The following is a 17,600-nucleotide window of genomic DNA, read 5'->3' as shown; positions in this document are numbered from 1 at the left end:
TTTGATGGGGGATGTAGTAAAAAGGGTAAAGAAACTAGGAAGGAGGAGAGTGTTGCTGGAAACTCTCCAGATGAAGTCAAGGATGATCTTAATTGTGGTAGTGGATTTTGTACACATAGGGGAGAGATGTATGAGAATCAGCCAAAGAGGGGACATATTCGGCCACATAGGGATTTTTGAGTATAGAGGGGATTTTGATGAATTAGGTGATGTAGTATTAAGTTAAAAATCCCAGCCTGTAAGGGAAAAACTTATCCAGAAGCTTACTTAGATTAGGAAAAAAGGTGGAGATGATTTTTGACATCGATATGTACTCTGAAGAAAAGAACGTTAAGTTAGTTGTAGTGGAGTTTACTGATTATGCCATGGTTTGGTGGGAGAGATTGGTGGTAGAAAGAAGAAGGAATAAAGAAAGACCAGTTAGCACGTGGAAGGAGTTGAAGACAATAATGAAGAAGAGGTATGTTCCTAAACACTATTATAGGGAGTCGTTTAATCATTTACAAATGATTACACATGGTAGTAAGAGTGTGGAGTATCAAAAAGAATTAAAGGTGATTATGATTAGAGCTAATGTTAATGAAGATGAGGAAGTTACTATGTGTAGGTTTTTTAATGGCTTGAAAAGAGACATAGCTAATGTTGTGGAGTTGCAATCTTATGTTGAATTTGAAGAGTTAATGCATTTGGCCATTAAGGTTAAATGACAGTTGCAAAGAAAGGGTAGTACACGATCTGAAACTTATTCAGGGTCTTCATCGGGTTAGAAGTTGAATTATAGGAGAGAGGGTAGTGCATCATCGAAGCCTTTGGTGACTTTTAAGGTTGTCGAACCTACATCCATAAAGAAGTAGATTTCGGCTAGTGATAAAAAACTTAAGGGAGAAGTCCAACCAAAACGTAATCATGATATAAAGTGTTTCAAGTGTCAGGGATTATGACACTATGCATCAGAGTGTTCGAATCATCGAGTTATGATTCTAAGGGATGATGGGGAGATTGTGTCCTCTAGTGAGGAGTTTGATTGTGATGACATGCCACCACTTAAGGATGCTAGTGATTTAAAGTATGTTGTTGGTGATTAGAAGGTCGCTTAGTGTTCAAACTAAGAAGGATGATGTGGAGCAACAAAGGAAGAATATCTTCCATACTAGATGCCTAATCAACGATAAAGTATATAGTATGATCATTGATAGTGGTAGTTGTACTAATGTTACTAGTGTTACTTTGGTTAGAAAGTTAAGATTGAATACCATAAAGCATGAGAGGCCTTATCAGCTTCAATGGTTGAATGAATGTGGTGTTGTTAGGGTGAATAAACAGGCGATGATTTCTTTTTCAGTATGCAAATACAAGGATGAAGTGTTATGTAATGTTGTGCCTATGTATGCTACTCATTTGTTACTAGGAAGGCCTTGACAATTTGATAGAAAAGCCAAACATGATGGGTTTAAGAATAGGAATTCATTGGAGAAAGATGGTAGAATTTACACACTTGCCCTACTAACACCAAAGCAAGTGTATGAAGATCAAATTCAGTTGAAGAAAAGTTATGAGAATGAGCACTCAGATTCGGCCAAAGTGGAAGAACAAACAGAACAACATGGTGAGAATGTGAGGAAAAGTGAAAATAAAGTGAGCCATGAGTTGAAAATAAAAGAGGACAAAATTTCAACCCTTGGGAAATTAGGGGAGGGCCATGGCCAAAAAGAAAAAAAATAGAAGGGAGGCTGAGAGTGGAGAGAAGAAAGAAAAGGTGACAAGAGAAGAGTGTGTAGAAAAAGTGGGGAAAAAATCTAAATTTCTTTGCAAAATCTAGTGATCTTAAACATGCTTATCTTTCTGAATTGCCTATGATTTGACTTGTGTATAAGGAGGCATACTTTAACTCTGATAATTTGGATTCAAAAATAAAACAGCCCCACAATCCAGAAGAGAACACATTCCGTGCCATTATCACCACAATAGCTCTATAATTGACACAATTACCAACCAATTAAACTCATTAATCATAAAACACTACTTCCTAAAAAAACAAAACACCAACCTGCCAATTTCACCTAAAAAATCACAATACGTCGTGGTTTGAAAAATTACAGCTTTTACTTGGAATTTTTTTATATCAAAGATGTAATATTTTATGCTTTTTTCTCTTCCCTAGTCACTAACTCAATTTCCAGGCATGAAACATTTATACATCTCTGGTTGTTATTAGAAACTGTTGACTTGAATAAAACATCTCATCTTTGGATACAAAATATGCAATATATTAATGCTTTTTACAGTTGATTATTCAAATGCTTTTTTTTCATCATTGGTACTGGAGGAAGCTACAGATCATATCGTAGAACTCCCAGAAATTCAAGAAGAGGTAACCGAAAGAGGCACCGGTGACTCAAGATGCATCGCCCACCATGTTATGTCTTTTGTACTTAATTAGAGTTTTTGTGCAGTGTCCTATTCGATAAAATTTTGTATTGTATGTGTTTTATCTTTCTCGTATTATTTTTGTCTAAGTTAGTATGTATAAGAGATCACGATTCCTAAACTCCTCTGATGGTCTCTTGTGTGTTTGGGTTTGAATTCAGTCTTATTTAGAGATTTCTCATGTTTTTGTGAGGTTTTTTTTTTCTTTGTTTTTTTTAATGTTCAGTAAACCTAAACGATACACACACACACACACACACACTAATACAACCATCAATAATTAATTAAAAGTTGAAGTTTATTATGCAGGGGAAACATTGGTTTGACGTTCTACACTTGGCATTTCAATGCATTGGAGTCGTGTTTGGTGACTTAGGCACGTCTTTTTTGTATGTGCTAATGAGCACCTTCCCCAATGGTATTCAAGACTATAATGACATTTTAGGAGTTTTATTGGTCGTTATCTACTCCATCCTCACAATCACAGTCGGAAAGTACACATTTATGGTCTTATCTGCCAACAATAATGGAGATGGTAAGCTTAAATGTCATTCCATAGTCTATATTTTGCTCATTTTTCTTTATACATACGTTGAATCTTTGCACTTGATCCCTCTAAGTATCTTATTCATCTACATCTTTTGTTTTTAAGATTATAGTTCAATGATGAGAATAATCAATATAGTATTATGTGAGTTGAATCAAGATTTGTGTAGAGATGCTGATCATTTTTCCTCTCACCTTAGATTAGAATTTACTTATAGATCCTAATTTCTTTGAAAATGAAGATATATATTTTTTATACTCAGTTTTTTTTTTTACTAGTAGCTTGTTTTTTAAAAAAAGCTAAGAGAAATTAAAATAATTATCCATAAAAAACTAAAAGGAAAATATGTATCTCTTTGATTGAAACTCTATTTTTTTATTCATGTATTTTTTTATTTTGAAAAAATATGTAATTTTTTTATCACAAACATTATTTTTTTAAATACAGACTTATTATGATTTGAAATTCAAGTTTCAATAAAACAAATGTAGAATTTTTACTCTATTGTATGAAAAAAATAAAAGAATAGTTAATCTTAAAAAGTTATGCAAAACTTTACAATAAAGTTTTTTAAAATAAAGATTTATCATCATTGAATATTCATGAGAACTTTCCTAAAGAAATTTTGCATATTATGTTCATATATAATGATTTATAAAATAATTATTAATATTACTATAAAAAACTATAATAAAACTATAATTTAGAATTTTATTCTAAATTAAAAAAAAGTGCAACGAGGTTGGCTTATAGCATGTTTGGAAACGTGGTCCAATCCGTGTTTTTAAAACAATTAATTTTTTTGTTTAAAATTAATATTTTTAATGTTTTTTGATCATTTTGATGTGCTAATATTAAAAATAATTTTTAAAAAATAAAAAAACATCATCTTTATATATTTCTAAGCAAAAAAAAACTTTAAACACAACCAATATTACAATATCAAATAAGTTCTTAAAAAAAAAAAAACCAGCCTAGGTTTATATTCTGACTTTTTGTATTTTTTCTTAGCATTCAAAAAATGAAACATGAAAAATATAATATAGAGCCGAAATATAAAATTATAAAACTAGAGGACCACATAAATTCGAAGAGGATGAACTTTGTTTTGTGTTTCAAAATATTTTTTAAAAAAATTAATTTTTTTTTTATAAGAAAAACAACTATATCAACTTCACAAATATCCCCTGAAAAAGCTTCCCTATGAAAACCACAATGTCAGCAGCAGCACAGCTCTAAACCCAGTAAAAACTCTTAAACCCTCTCTAGCCTTCTTCTCCTTCAAAACCCAAACGCATTCTCTACAAAAATCCTACTTCCATTCTTATTTTCAGCTGAATTCTGTGTAAAAAGCTAAAGCCATAGTTGGTGAGGAGAAGTGATATGAAGTTATGGCTTACTACTACAAGTCATTGAATCTCCACCACATGTGGAAAGGAGGGTTTCACTGTGTGGGAGGAAATTTTGCAGGAGCGAGTCGGATTGTTGGCTTTAATAACCTTTCCAATTTTAAGAGAAAGGTTTTTCTGTCTCGTCCTTCATCAGCTGTTCTATCAAACAAGGTAATGCTAATACTTTGTTATCTGCCATTTCTGATTAAATTAAATTTGTGGGTTTTGAAAAGACTCAACCTTCTTGTTTTTTTTGTTATATTTTAATTCTTTAAATTAGTTCTTATGCAAGATCCTTTTTTTTGCGGGGATATTGTTTTTGACTTCTGGGTTTTGTTTTGTTTAGGGCTACTGTAGTTTATCTCAAGTTGTTTCTGCAATTCCTCAAAGTAATGTACTAACCTCTTCCAAAAGTGAAAACGAGGTGGTCCACCAAGATTTGGTCAAGCGTGAAGAAAATGCCGCGGAGGCTATTAATCCTTCAAATGGAAGAGTAATGCTTATAGATGGTACATCGGTCATTTATAGAGCTTACTTCAAGCTTTTAGGTATGTCATGGTATTGGCTGTTTTTTTTTTTAATATTCATGTTGAATTATTTTACCAATGGAAAAATTGAAGTTTAAGTTTTGTTGCGGATTGTTTGATTGGTTCTAGGAAATTATTGTTACACCTTTTGACCAATTGTATTGTGGTGTCATTTGTATGTCTGTCTTTGTTTTGTGATTTTTGTCTGCAATGTCAGAGTTTCATGTGCCAGGAGGGCTATTCTATATTTCAATTAGTTTAACTGCTTATATGAGATTAGACTAGATATTACAATGACATTAGCTAATAGATTAGGTATTTCAGGATGCGTTAGGCAGTCAGATTATATTACATTGACTGGGCAAGTCTGTTGAATGTATAGATAAGGACTAATGATTCTATGGGTTTATTGTGTACTCTCTACTCAAGTCTCACTGTCTATTGAGCTTAGTAATGTGTTTCGGAGATTTGAAGAGATTAATCTTTAACATCATTGCATACTCACTATCTAAGATTTACACTGTGTTTCGGAGGTTTGAAGATAATGATGATGTTTGAACGTATTGCCTGCTGACTGTCTCAATCATCATTGCGTCTCTTGTCCAATAAAATATTAGGAATTATTTTTGCCTTCATAAATTTTGAAAATTTTCTTGGCTGGTCTTTACTTCATGGATCTATGAAGTTTCTTACTCATACTTCATTGATGTTGAGAATTTCTCCATTTTTTGATGAATTATTGCTCATAGCTATATAGAATACGCATCAGATTTTAGAATGAAAGTTGAAATATCAGCATATGACTTATCTGTTTCTGAAATTTGGATTTGTTGTGATCATTGGCTATCTTTTAAACTACAACTACCTTTAGTTTCAGGGTGCAACCTAGATCTAGTATATTTAAATTGGACCAGTCTTGTATTTTAGCTTATCATGACTTTGTCTTCTTTTGATTGTGAGCAGCAAAGGTGCATCATGGTCATCTAACACATGCAGATGGCAATGGAGATTGGGTTTTAACTATATTTTCTGCGCTATCTTTTGTAAGTGTATTCTTTCAGTCTTATGATTTCCTATTATTTAGGGACTGGTTTGGTTGCTGTCCACAGTCCTGTGAGCTGGGCCACATGTACTGGCACTGTAGAGTAGAGTCTACACTCTAGAGACAGAGAAAGGAAACAAAGAAGGAGAGATATAATCACACAATACACAGATAACTCAACCTTCACATTACAGACTCAAATCAAAAGTCACATAATAATCCTCTATATTATTTTGAGAAGAGTGCATAAATACTTATAGTATTATCAACGTAACCCATTGTTTAAGTTCTTAATGTCTAAAGCATATCTCTATTATTTCTCTTGCAGATAATTGATGTCCTGGGATTCATGCCTTCCCATGCAGTGGTATGACATTTGCTTTATGCTTATATGTGTATATTTCATTCAATCACATTACACAATGAAGATAAATAAGTTGTGCATTGCTATCTATGTGCATTAACGGTTCTGTTTTGGCTGACTTTTTTGTTCAAAGAAGGAATGATTTAATGTAACTATAGTAGGTGTTATTAGTGATAGCAAGAGGCTGAGAGCTACTAAAAGTATCCACATTTTACATTCTGACACGCACGAAATTTAGTAATTTGCTGGATCAAAATTTCATCTGAAGCACGAAATTGATTTTCATAGAAGGAAAAAAAATGCTGGATACATTAAATTTAGATGGTAGTCTTCTATGGGCTACTGCTTTAACCATAGTTCAATTGGTTGGACTCGCCAAATAGTGTGGAATGGGTTTAGCAAGTATAGGGGGACCATCAACCCTAAAAAATATTATTTTAAGTGGAAAGTGTCTGGACAAAGATTTATAACCATGTTGCTTGTTATTAGCAGTTAAAACTCCTAGTTTCTGTCTTCAATTTTTCTCAAACATGAGAATCACCTCTCTAATATTTGATTTGTTGAATCTCTCTGAAATGTGATATTGCTTCCCTTATGTATGATTTATTGGTAAAGCCTTTTGATGCTAAGTTGTCTTAGTGTTGCCTTTTGGACACAGCTTACAAGATTCACCAGTACTCTCTAATCCAAAGACTATGATTTAGACTCTTGTAGCTGATAAATCAGGTTTTCATAACACTGTGAACTTCAGATTCTGAAGAGTGGCTGATGCATGGTGTTACATTTGGTTAGAGATTATTTACAGTCAGAATATGATCATTACGTCCTCCAGATCTATTTGTAAAAGATATGATTCTGTAACCCAACCTTGGTTACACTGGCGCTAGGTTTCATCTATATTTGCACTATCAAATATATATTACATATAGTATCTGCCTTTAACTTACATTGAATATAGCTTTGCATATTATCTTTCATAATAGTGTCAGTAACTTTTGTTTTTGGAAGGGTTTTGCTACTTCTTCTTTTGCACATTAAACTATTGTTTTCTCTTTCCTTTTTATCATTCTCCTTAATTAGATAGTTTACTTATCTATTGGTTATTATTTTTCATTGCAGGTGGTGTTTGATCATGATGGTGAGATATAAATTCTCTGATATTTTTATTAGTAATTGATTCTCTCAATTGTTGTTTGTGCTTCTTAACATGCTCTAAAGTATTTCAAGCTGTTTGATGTTTTACTTGGAATCTCCAACTACATGATCTCAACCTCTTAAAACTGGCCATGATGATTTTTATCTTTGTCTGGGTGAATCTGCAATAAAATGATTTTAGTGAATGGTTTGATTCCCTGTGCCCTCAGACATGTTGACTCTAAATTCCCTTTCCTGCCTTTGGTACAATAGATATCTCTTTTCTGCAGAGTTACTTGTCAAATTGTGGTGGGTTTGAGACTCAATTCCTGTTCAAAGCATGCAAAACCCATGTAATCTACGAAGGAAGATAGTTCCCTTCGATGAACTTATTCCTCACTCTTCTGTTTCTCTTGTGTTTGTCTCATGTTTTGTTGCTGAAGTGTCATTCCTTCATTCCTGTTCATTTCAAGTCTGACTTTTGGAAAGAGATGAGAGCTCAAATCTATGATTTGATATCAACAATAGGCTGGACATTGTGAGTACATGGACACTGATAAAACATTTAGTTGAGGTTCAATGTTAACTTGTTGTAGGCTAAATGTTGGTGTGCTACGCTTCTGTCTTCTAAGTTCAATAACACAAAGGTTATCTGATACATGACAAGAAAGAGAGAATCCAGTTTGTTGGCTGCATTATTATGTTTTCTCAGTTTAATACTTGCAGATAACAAAGTGTTCTTAACAATATAAAATAATTCTTTAGCTCGGTTTGCATCCGTTTCTTGAGCCTCAGGCTTTATTATGTCTGCTCAGTTTTATAATTGTGGAAAAAAAAAGTTTTATTGACAGCATAAAACAATCCTTTAGCTCTGTAGGCATCCATTTCTTGAGCCTTCTCACTTTGAAGAAAAGTGATACTTCAATAGCATGAGCAGCATTTAACCAACTCATAGAAAAGTTAAGCGATGGCTTTCCTGTGGTGTCATGAATTGAACTGGAACTGATCTTTACAGAGTTTGCCAATGATAGGGGTTGACAAACTGAAATCAGGAAAGAAAACTATTCCATGTATTAGTGGTAGCCTGTCCTATTGAGCTTAGGATATCAAAGATAGGCAATGTTGTGACTTTGAAATTGCAAACGTCAGTCAAAAGAAATCCCAAGAACTGATGTTCTCTTATCTTAGAAAATACATGAATCCAGAACCTTATGACTGGAAGCTTTCATGCAATGTTGCAGTTGACTGGGACTCTGTCATGATTTTCTTGTGTGTTGGGGTTACTGCATCAAAACACAGCAAACACATGGTACTTTGCATTGCCAAACACTGCTGAAATAACAGAGAAAGCAGAATAAAAAATCTTTCACTTGCATAGTGCTACAGTTAAGGGATTGAAAGTTGAAACGGGGTTGACTGCTTCACCTTTTCCAACGTCTAAACCATAGCTGGAGGATAGCTCTGGCTCAGTGAATTAATTTCACAGGAAGAAAGAACCCTCTATAGCACAAACATCTTTCTTTCACAATATTTAGAGGTTTCTCTAGGTATTACATTTGGACCAGACAAAAGATATCCACAAACTACCTTTGCAGTCAACCCCATTGCAACTTTCAATCCCCATTGCAGTCAACCCCTCTGCATACTTCATTGAGTACCAAAATGTTGGGGCATAATTTGCCTAGAATTTGGAGGGTGCCTCGTCCTTTTCACTGGAATTATGCAGAGGGAGAAAAAATTGTTGATTTCCTAACGTTTCAGCTCCTTGTCTAGTTCACAAATCAAAAGTATGCTAACAAGCAATTGTTCCATCCCAAAACTGTAAAACCCTTAAGAATTAAATTCAGTGGTCAATTTGCGCATAATATTTAAACTGTGTCAATTTGTTAATTCCTAATCATTATATAAATGGGACTTTAAGTTGGTTGAAAACGCTTTCAGAAGTAGAAATCTTTAAGAGGGTATCTCAAATGTTAGATGATGAATTTGGGCCATCCAGCTTGTTCTCCTTTTTTCTAGTCAGTGGTCAATTTGTACGAGTTATGGGGTATTGGATAGTGAAACTGTTGTTCAATGTGGAATTTTGATAGACCAAACTTCTACTTTTCCTTTTCAGGAGTACCGTATGGAAAATCTAGTGTTTCACCCAACAAAACTGTCATGGAAAAAGGTATGTCAGTTTATAATTCTTTAAAATCTTTTCATAATGAATTTAACAATCTGTAGAAATAAGAAACAACATTTATAGGTGAATCCAGATAATTATGGGTGATGTTTGCTGGTTTTACACTGAGTCAACTGTGCAGACGAAGAAACTTTATTTGAGTGCAAGGCATGTCATTGTTGTGGTGTGGGCAATTCATGCCTTTTCTCAAATCACTTTTAAAGGTGTCTGACTTTAGAATCAAATTGAGCGTCTTTTTGTTTTTGTTTTTTTCGCTTTGCTTTCTTGAATAATATGTTATTTTATGGCCAAAGAAAATTCTTTTCTTTATCATGCTTGGTCTCAAAATGCTTATAAATTGCTTTAATTAATATAGGGTTGTTTAAGAATTTTAATAATGTTTGATTTCCAAAGTTTCTGATCCTAGACTTTTTAACGAAAGCAAAAAAGTGACGATAAGGCAATTTAGTTTGAGTAGATTTGATTGGCTGCATAATGGACTGGGTCATGATGAATTTCAGTAGATTTTATTTTGAGTTGAGCTTAACTGGCTGCATCAAACCTCCAACATGTACGTGCTACAAATGTTCAATGAATGTGGAATACAATTCACATGGCATGAACTTGACTTACTCTGAATCGTTATGTTTGTCCTTTGTGACATTAGTTTCCTCTACTGTTGGGAGATACAAAGAGGGAGTTTATGACACATCTAAGAGCACATTTGTGATTCTCTTAAGCAGCATATGAATACACTGTAGATGGATCATAAATGTTGACTTGTGGTTAATGGAGGTCATATGAATCCATTTTTCATTAATGAATATAGTGAGGAGTTTTAGAAGCTCAGCCTGATGGGCTATGAATTCAGTGCATGGTTCTTAGGTATTTGGATAGACATGGAAAACCATTTGCAGGGCCTTCTAGTGATCAAACAAACTTCAAGACTATTTTATTTCTGTTCCTGTTTTCCATGTAGTCTTTTTAACTTCTATGCTTCAAAATGGGATAAGGCGACAGCCTATAATTGCTTCTAGTACTTTAAGATAACAGACATCCCATATTTATGCAAACAAGCTTCAAGAAGTAATTTCTAGTTTAATTCTGGCATGCTTGCCTTTTCAACTGTTAATTATATGTGCTGTTTGTGACAGCCACGTTCATTTGGGCACCAGGATACATGATCATGGATCAAACCTGAAACGCATTCTGAAATATTATTGAACATTCATAAAAAAAAGAAAAAAATGGATCATGAAATGTTTCACCTAACTTAACTCTCAAAGGCAAAATATTATACCTTCAAGTGAATTTTCCATGGTAATTCCAAATGATTATTTTTTTGTTCATATCGTTTATTCTATTGCAATGGAACAGAATAATAATAAAAAAGAGATCAATATATTCACAGACTAGGCTGGCACGTAGACTTCCATCTTTGCCAATACATCTGTACCAAAGTCCTTTTTAGCTGGTGCCAGTGGAGGGCCTAGAGCTAGTTTGGATGGAGAAGGTTGATTTTATTAGGTTTCTGGAAAAATAACTTGACTAGGATCAACTAAATGAGGTTTTTTATTGCAACTGCTTGGGAATGTGTTCAGAGTTCCTTTTCCACTGCTTAGCTCTGCTAAGGTGCTCATTGCAGTCTTGTCATTGTCTGTTTCTTATGATTTTACACCTATAAAATTACTCTAATGTTGCCATCTCTCACAATATTCTCTTGTTTTTTCCACACACGTGCACATTTGCATTTTGTGTGTTTGATCCTCCCCAAGAAAAAAATAAAGGTCCCCAAGTGGAGGCTACTTTACAAGTTAGTTTTCACAAATCAAAATCAGCTGATTGGATTTATCATATTCTTTATTTTTTGAAGGCTTGAATTTTCGCCACACTTTATATTCTTTATACAAGAGCAACCGCCCTCCTACGCCTGATACTGTCATCCAGGGACTTCCATATTTGAAAGCTGCTATCAAAGCTATGTCCGTTAAGGTGATTGAGGTAAGTAGCTATATCTTGCAGTTTTATATAATTGATCAACTCAGATTTCTCATGGTAATCAATTATGATTTTATGTGAAGGCAGGTACCTGGGGTAGAAGCAGATGATGTCATTGGAACATTGGCTGTAAATAGTGTCAAGGATGGGTTTAAGGTAATTATCTGAGCTCTATTTCTCAAATACCTGAGAGTGTATAATGAAATCTAACCACAATCATCCATGGATTTTGTTTTCGTGGAGAGAAGATGGATAATGTTTTGAAAATGATTTCCACTGTTTCCCAAGGATCTAGTCATTGTGGGCTCCCCCCTCCTTTATGGAATAAAATCGAAAGAAACTATTAAAATAAGAAACTGTCTATTGTCTTGCTTACATAGCTACAGGCACACAATGTAACTTAGTATGTTATATGCTTCCTTTCAACATGGTTGTATCTTGCTTTAGTTGTGTTTGTTTTTTTTTTTTTTTCCCTCAACTGCCTTTCATATATGTGTTCTAGTCTACAGGTCAATGAAACTGTTTGGCTCCTCTATTGTTTGCCTTTTCTCTTATACTTACTCTATAATCAGCCTATTTATGTATTTTATCTAGGAGGTAGACAATTCATCTTGATTATCTTGTTTTTTAACTCCCTGGAGAAGATCTTTTCTTGTTTGACAGGTTATGAATAGTTAATTTTTTTCCCACTATTTTTTGAGTCTCACACTACTGATTTATTTTTCTCATGAACTCAAAAACAATATTTTTTCCTTCCAGAACCCTTCTATCCACTTTCATATGAAAAACAGGAAAAATGCTTTTTGTTGATAAATTATACCCAGACAAACATATCTCATCTTAAGCCCAGAAACTGATAGGCTTCTGCTTTTTTGTTAATATTAGCATTAATAAGCTTTTTATGAAGTATTCACAAGTGAAAGATTTGGCATTAGGAGTAAACTGCCCCCTTTGTTTTGTTTGTTTTATTGTATATAGTGTTTTTTTCCCCAAATGATTTTGACCATTTTACCATACAACATAGAAATCTTTTAGTTAAACATCTATCACATTCATCCTTCAGCTTTTGGAAGGTTAACTTTCTTTGCTTGATTTTCTTAATCAGTTTGAGTAGTTAAAACTGAGTACCTTTAACATTACTGTTTGCCTAAAAGCTCCTATGTTATTTTTTCTTGCCACCGTCAGTGTCTCGTGATTGTGCTTATTTTGTAACAGGTACGAGTTGTTTCCCCGGACAAAGACTTTTTTCAGATTCTTTCTCCTTCATTACGTCTTCTACGGATTGCACCACGTGGCCTTGAGTTAGTAACCATTCAACTTACAACATCATGCCTGCATTATATTTGTTAACATTTGAGGTTTGAGTGATCAGAAATTCTTGGAGTTTTCTGAAACCTTTTCTTTCTAGGAATATGTTCTTTCTTATCATATAAAGTCATGTTATGCAAAGCTGCGATCAACTTTTTCATCCTGCATGGCTTAGAAATAGCATCATTTTGGTGATAATGAATTGGATTTCATTTATTATGATTCCACTAGTGGATTTGAGTTTATTTTTTGATATTTAGATAACTTGATGAACAATCTTCAGAACTAATAAACGTTAAGTTTTTTAAGTTCAAAGCAATTGGATGTAAACTGAAAATACAGAACCATGAAAAATATAAAGATTTATGTTTGTTCTAGATATCTGTCATGAGAAAAAAAAAGAGTTAAAGGGATACTATGTAACTTCATAAGCTGGTTTTGGAGATATATTTTATGTTCAAAGCAATTTGATGTAAACTGAGAACACCAGAACCATGCAACAGTGAAGAAAGAATTTACACATGTTCTTTGTATTTATAGCAGTGAAAAAAAAATAAAAAATACTGCAGAGCTGCATAAACTGGTTTTGCATTTAATAATCTTAACATACCATCGAAATATATGAATTTAAAATTCTATATGTATAACACAGAACATATAATTACCTGCCAACATTTGTTTATTCCAAATTTAAGTTTTATTCTTTATTCTTTTCTTAAAAAATTTGGTCCAATTAATATCTAGAGCCTACAACCAGCTGTCCCAATGCCATGACACCACCCATGTCTTTTGCTTATGATTTTGTAATAGGACATATGAGTGTAAATTCTGATGTCATGCTCTATTAGACTTTGATTTGCTTATGGGTTCTTCCTAAATAAAATTTCAAATTCAGTTGAACTTGAAGGCAATGTTAGCCTAATAGTAAGGGGTGTGCAAACAGTTTGATTGGTTCAGTTTTCAGTTTGGTTTTTAAAAACTGAAACCAAACTGAATATGTGAGAAACCGAATTATGTAAAACTGAAATATTTCTGTTTCATTTTTGATTTCAATACAAACAAAACTTTCTATTCTGAAACATTTCATCCTTTTTGACTATTTCTCGAAAATAAAAATTGAAAGAAAAGGGAAAGAATTTGGTTTTTGTTTGTTTGTTTGGTTTTCAAACTGTACCAAAATTGTAACTGAATTACCAAACCAAACAATTTCAGTTTATGATAGGGTATTCAAGAATTAATGATGTAATAAAACAAGTTATTCATACGAGTGCAAATTAATGAGTCACCTGTTTAGTTACTTTTGGTGGGTTGTGATTGTGCTTCATGCTACCTTGAATAACTTAATTTCTTTAATTTTGGCTTGCTTTTTCGGAATTTTGATCTGATTTTATAGAGTAGTGCTGTAGTTTCATATTTTGCTTTGCCCAGGATGGTTTCATTTGGAATGGAGGATTTTGCTGAAAAATATGGAGGATTGAAACCTTCTCAGTTTGTTGATGTAATGGCTCTTATGGGTGACAAATCTGATAATATTCCAGGTTATGCTACACATCTCTCATTAGTTAAATACAGTCCGATGTTCATGATATGAATTTTTCACAGACAGCTAAATGTCATTTCCTTTATGATCTCTTTACATGTGTATCTTCTTCCAATGACTTATCATTGAACTTCCTTTACCATGATGTTCAACATTCATGTATTTTTTTCACTGGAGGAATACTAGATGTGAATAAAATGAAAAATAAAATCCTGAATTTTGATGAAATGTTGCGAAGGTCGGCTCAAACTTGTGTCTAGCCTCTGCTTAGTTTCTGGAATGAGCAATGGAAATGAGCTAAAAATGTTTAAACCTTTCTCTGAAATGAAGCAATCTGCTAGAAGTTTTAAGGAATTCTTTTTTTTAATGAGATTCAAATATTCTAAAGGTTGATTTATTGATGTTCCATCTTTAATAATTGCAGGAGTTGAAGGAATTGGAGTTGTCCATGCTGTGGAACTGATCTCTAGATTCGGTATTGTCTTAGAATTTGTTGGAAAATGTCATAGGGTGAACATGTTGCTGAACTATTATGTGATTACATTTGTTATGGAATATTTGTTTTTTCTGCCAAAAGTGATTGCAAGCTTTTTTTGTCTGTCAATGTGGGATTTTCTTTTTTGGCCCATATAAGTGTGTTTCTTGATATACTGACTTGCAATAATCTTCACTTCTTTTTCAGGCACATTGGAGAATTTGTTGAAATGTGTTGATCAAGTAGAAGGGGAGAGCATTAGAAAGGTAGAAATTTTCAACATGAATCAAGTACTTGCTAAAATCATATCCTTTTCTTTTCCCTTTAAATCTTTATCATTTTTTGTTGGTTGTTCCATTGTTTGACACTTGCAATGAGATGAAATATCTTCAGTCAATTTTTATCAAATCAATTATGCTATATCTAGTCACTTTATTAGAATCCATCTCTGTGTGTTTGTTCTGGGGGTTGCTGTGGAGTCTGATAGTGGGTTCTTATTCAGCAACTATTGGGGGTGGGCTTGTAATGGCTTTCTCTTCTTCCATGTGCTTGGGGATGTTGCATGCATTATTGATAATGATGTGCAACTCTCCTTTCTGGTAAGAAAAGAGGATGTAGAAGTTTGTCATCAAGGATATTGCACCTCGTAAATATAAGTTAATTTATCATGTCATGATCTTGTGCTCATGAAATTTGAGATAAATATAGCATGATATTAGCTTTTATTTAAAATTCTGTGACCGTTTATGTGGCTGACTCATTTTACTTCCCTCTGGTCACTACTCTCTTGTAGGCCTTGAGACAGAATGCTAATCAGGCAGTACTAAGCAAGGAGCTGGTAATTTTCCTATCTTTTTCTCTGCTCATTATATTTTCTTGTGGAAAATTAATTTTTTAGTGGATAAATATCTCACCCAATCTCATTTTTAAAGCATGCATAATGTTCATACGACTGGTCCGACAAGAATAAAGTGCAAAAGAGCAAAAGACTGATACTATAGTAAATGGCATAGACGTTTGTCTGTCTTTTCTATGGAGTATCAGAAGATGTCTTCATTTCCGAAACATAACCCTACTCGGTGCTTACAATCTATTTTTTTTTTATTATAGATTTTGTGCCTCACCGCTGAAGAAACTTAAATAAATACACTAACATCAATTCAGATTTTCATTTCCTTTGTTCTTTGAGCAGTATGTATTAGTTATCTTACCTAGCCATGCACTTTCTTCTAACAATTATTATGAACATTGTGGTCATTATCAATGTAAAATCTATGAGATCTAACCATTTTAGGGAACAAAGTTCCATTGAAATGCTTGAAAATGCAGAAGCCTCATGACTGGCCATGTGCAGACTTGTTAAATGAGATATGGTGCTTTATATTTTGAAAGACTCGATGACAGTATGGCAGCTGTTACTTTATTATTAATCTAACTGTGACTGTAGGCACCTAGTCCTTGGTGTTTGTTTGATGCACAGATATCTTATGTAATGGCAGGCAAAGTTGCGTTGTGAGCTTCCAGAGTACATGGTTCCATTTGCTACCACAGATTTGATTTTTAAGAAACCTGAGGTCCGTACACTATGGCTATTTTTATTTTAGAAGTTTTCTATCCATATTCAGGTACATGTGCAATTTAGTGAGAGAGGCTCTAAACACTTGCACTCTCCTAGTCAGAACTGGTAATTGTTGATGTTTATTTTGTTCTATCTTTGATGAGATGATGAATCCCAGCTAATTTCATTATTGGTTTAATGACTTGTGTGCTGGTTTTAATTGCACAATTCACTGTCTAATTCCAATTCACTGTTGCTTTCCATTATAAATTGTGACTTCCTAACAAGCACACTGCAATATTACATACTATCTATCAAGTCATTTTCCATCACCGGCAATGCAGCCATAGTCCGAGCATACACTGTTTGAATTACTTGACGCAGGCACTATTCTGTCAATTTATTCCTTCTAGAGTCATTCATTACTTATAGCTGGGCTTTAATGACCATTTCGTGGTATGTCCATGCTTTGTTAACAGCAGCAGTCCCGTTTGGACCTTCCAAACCCATACATGGTGTTCCCATCATCAAGTTCTATTTTTGTCTTGGCAAATTATGCAAATTCTATTGCACTCTTCACCTGTTTAAGTGCAAAGCCTACTGTACTACTCAGCTCCAATAATTTTCTTTGTTGCTTTAATCTACATTTTCTTTATTGGCCATTGCACGGCTTAACCTTGCTCTTATAATCAGCTGCATCTTGTATGCAAGTTGAACTTCCATGCTCTCATGCACAGCTTTCTGGGATAACCTCTTTTGCAAATTATTTAACTGCAGGAAATACTGATTTTTTGGTTTGACTGGTGCAGGACAATGGTGAGAAATTTACAAACCTCTTGACTGCCGTCAGCTCTTATGCTGAAGGCTTTTCAGCTGACATGATCATCAGAAGAGCTTCCAAGTTGTGGGAAAAGCTTGAAGCAAGGTGATTTGATCCATTGTCAGTGGAGGCAATTAGACATTTTTTCATGGTAGTAGTGTTGTCTGTATAGCTAACTGCTACCTCTGCTGATTTTGGAGCTGAGCATATATGATGAATGCTCTATCAATTCTTGTCCAAATTTTTTGTTTCCAAAAATTTGAAGGGAAATTTATGAAATGCAGAGGAAACGGTTCCTTTCTCAA

The 17,600-nt window shown here is 33.7% G+C and overlaps 1 protein-coding gene across 3 annotated transcripts; it reads left to right on the top strand.

Moving 5' to 3' along the window:
* The first annotated feature begins 4,128 nt into the window (after positions 1-4,128).
* LOC18104577 (uncharacterized) lies at positions 4,129-17,600 on the top strand. 3 transcript variants are annotated; one of them, XM_024583965.2, is made up of 15 exons: positions 4,133-4,536; positions 4,712-4,913; positions 5,856-5,935; positions 6,263-6,301; positions 7,418-7,436; positions 9,549-9,602; positions 11,470-11,597; positions 11,682-11,750; positions 12,810-12,895; positions 14,331-14,440; positions 14,867-14,917; positions 15,125-15,183; positions 15,711-15,755; positions 16,417-16,491; positions 17,285-17,600. In XM_024583965.2, exons 1-15 carry the CDS (start codon positions 4,366-4,368, stop codon positions 17,402-17,404), a joined length of 1,308 nt encoding a protein of 435 aa, XP_024439733.2. In that variant the 5' UTR covers positions 4,133-4,365; the 3' UTR covers positions 17,405-17,600. The 3 variants fall into 3 exon arrangements, with proteins under 3 accessions (XP_024439734.2, XP_006376427.2, XP_024439733.2); XM_024583966.2 differs by lacking the exons at positions 16,417-16,491; positions 17,285-17,600 and adding an exon at positions 16,028-16,410 and having other exon boundaries at positions 4,129-4,536; XM_006376365.3 differs by lacking the exon at positions 9,549-9,602 and having other exon boundaries at positions 4,132-4,536.

The sequence above is a fragment of the Populus trichocarpa genome, chromosome 13 (genome assembly GCF_000002775.5).
Source record: "Populus trichocarpa isolate Nisqually-1 chromosome 13, P.trichocarpa_v4.1, whole genome shotgun sequence".
Taxonomy (NCBI): domain Eukaryota; kingdom Viridiplantae; phylum Streptophyta; class Magnoliopsida; order Malpighiales; family Salicaceae; genus Populus; species Populus trichocarpa.
The sequence above is the reverse complement of the archived record's forward strand: the minus strand, read 5'-3'. Positions and strand labels throughout refer to the sequence as shown.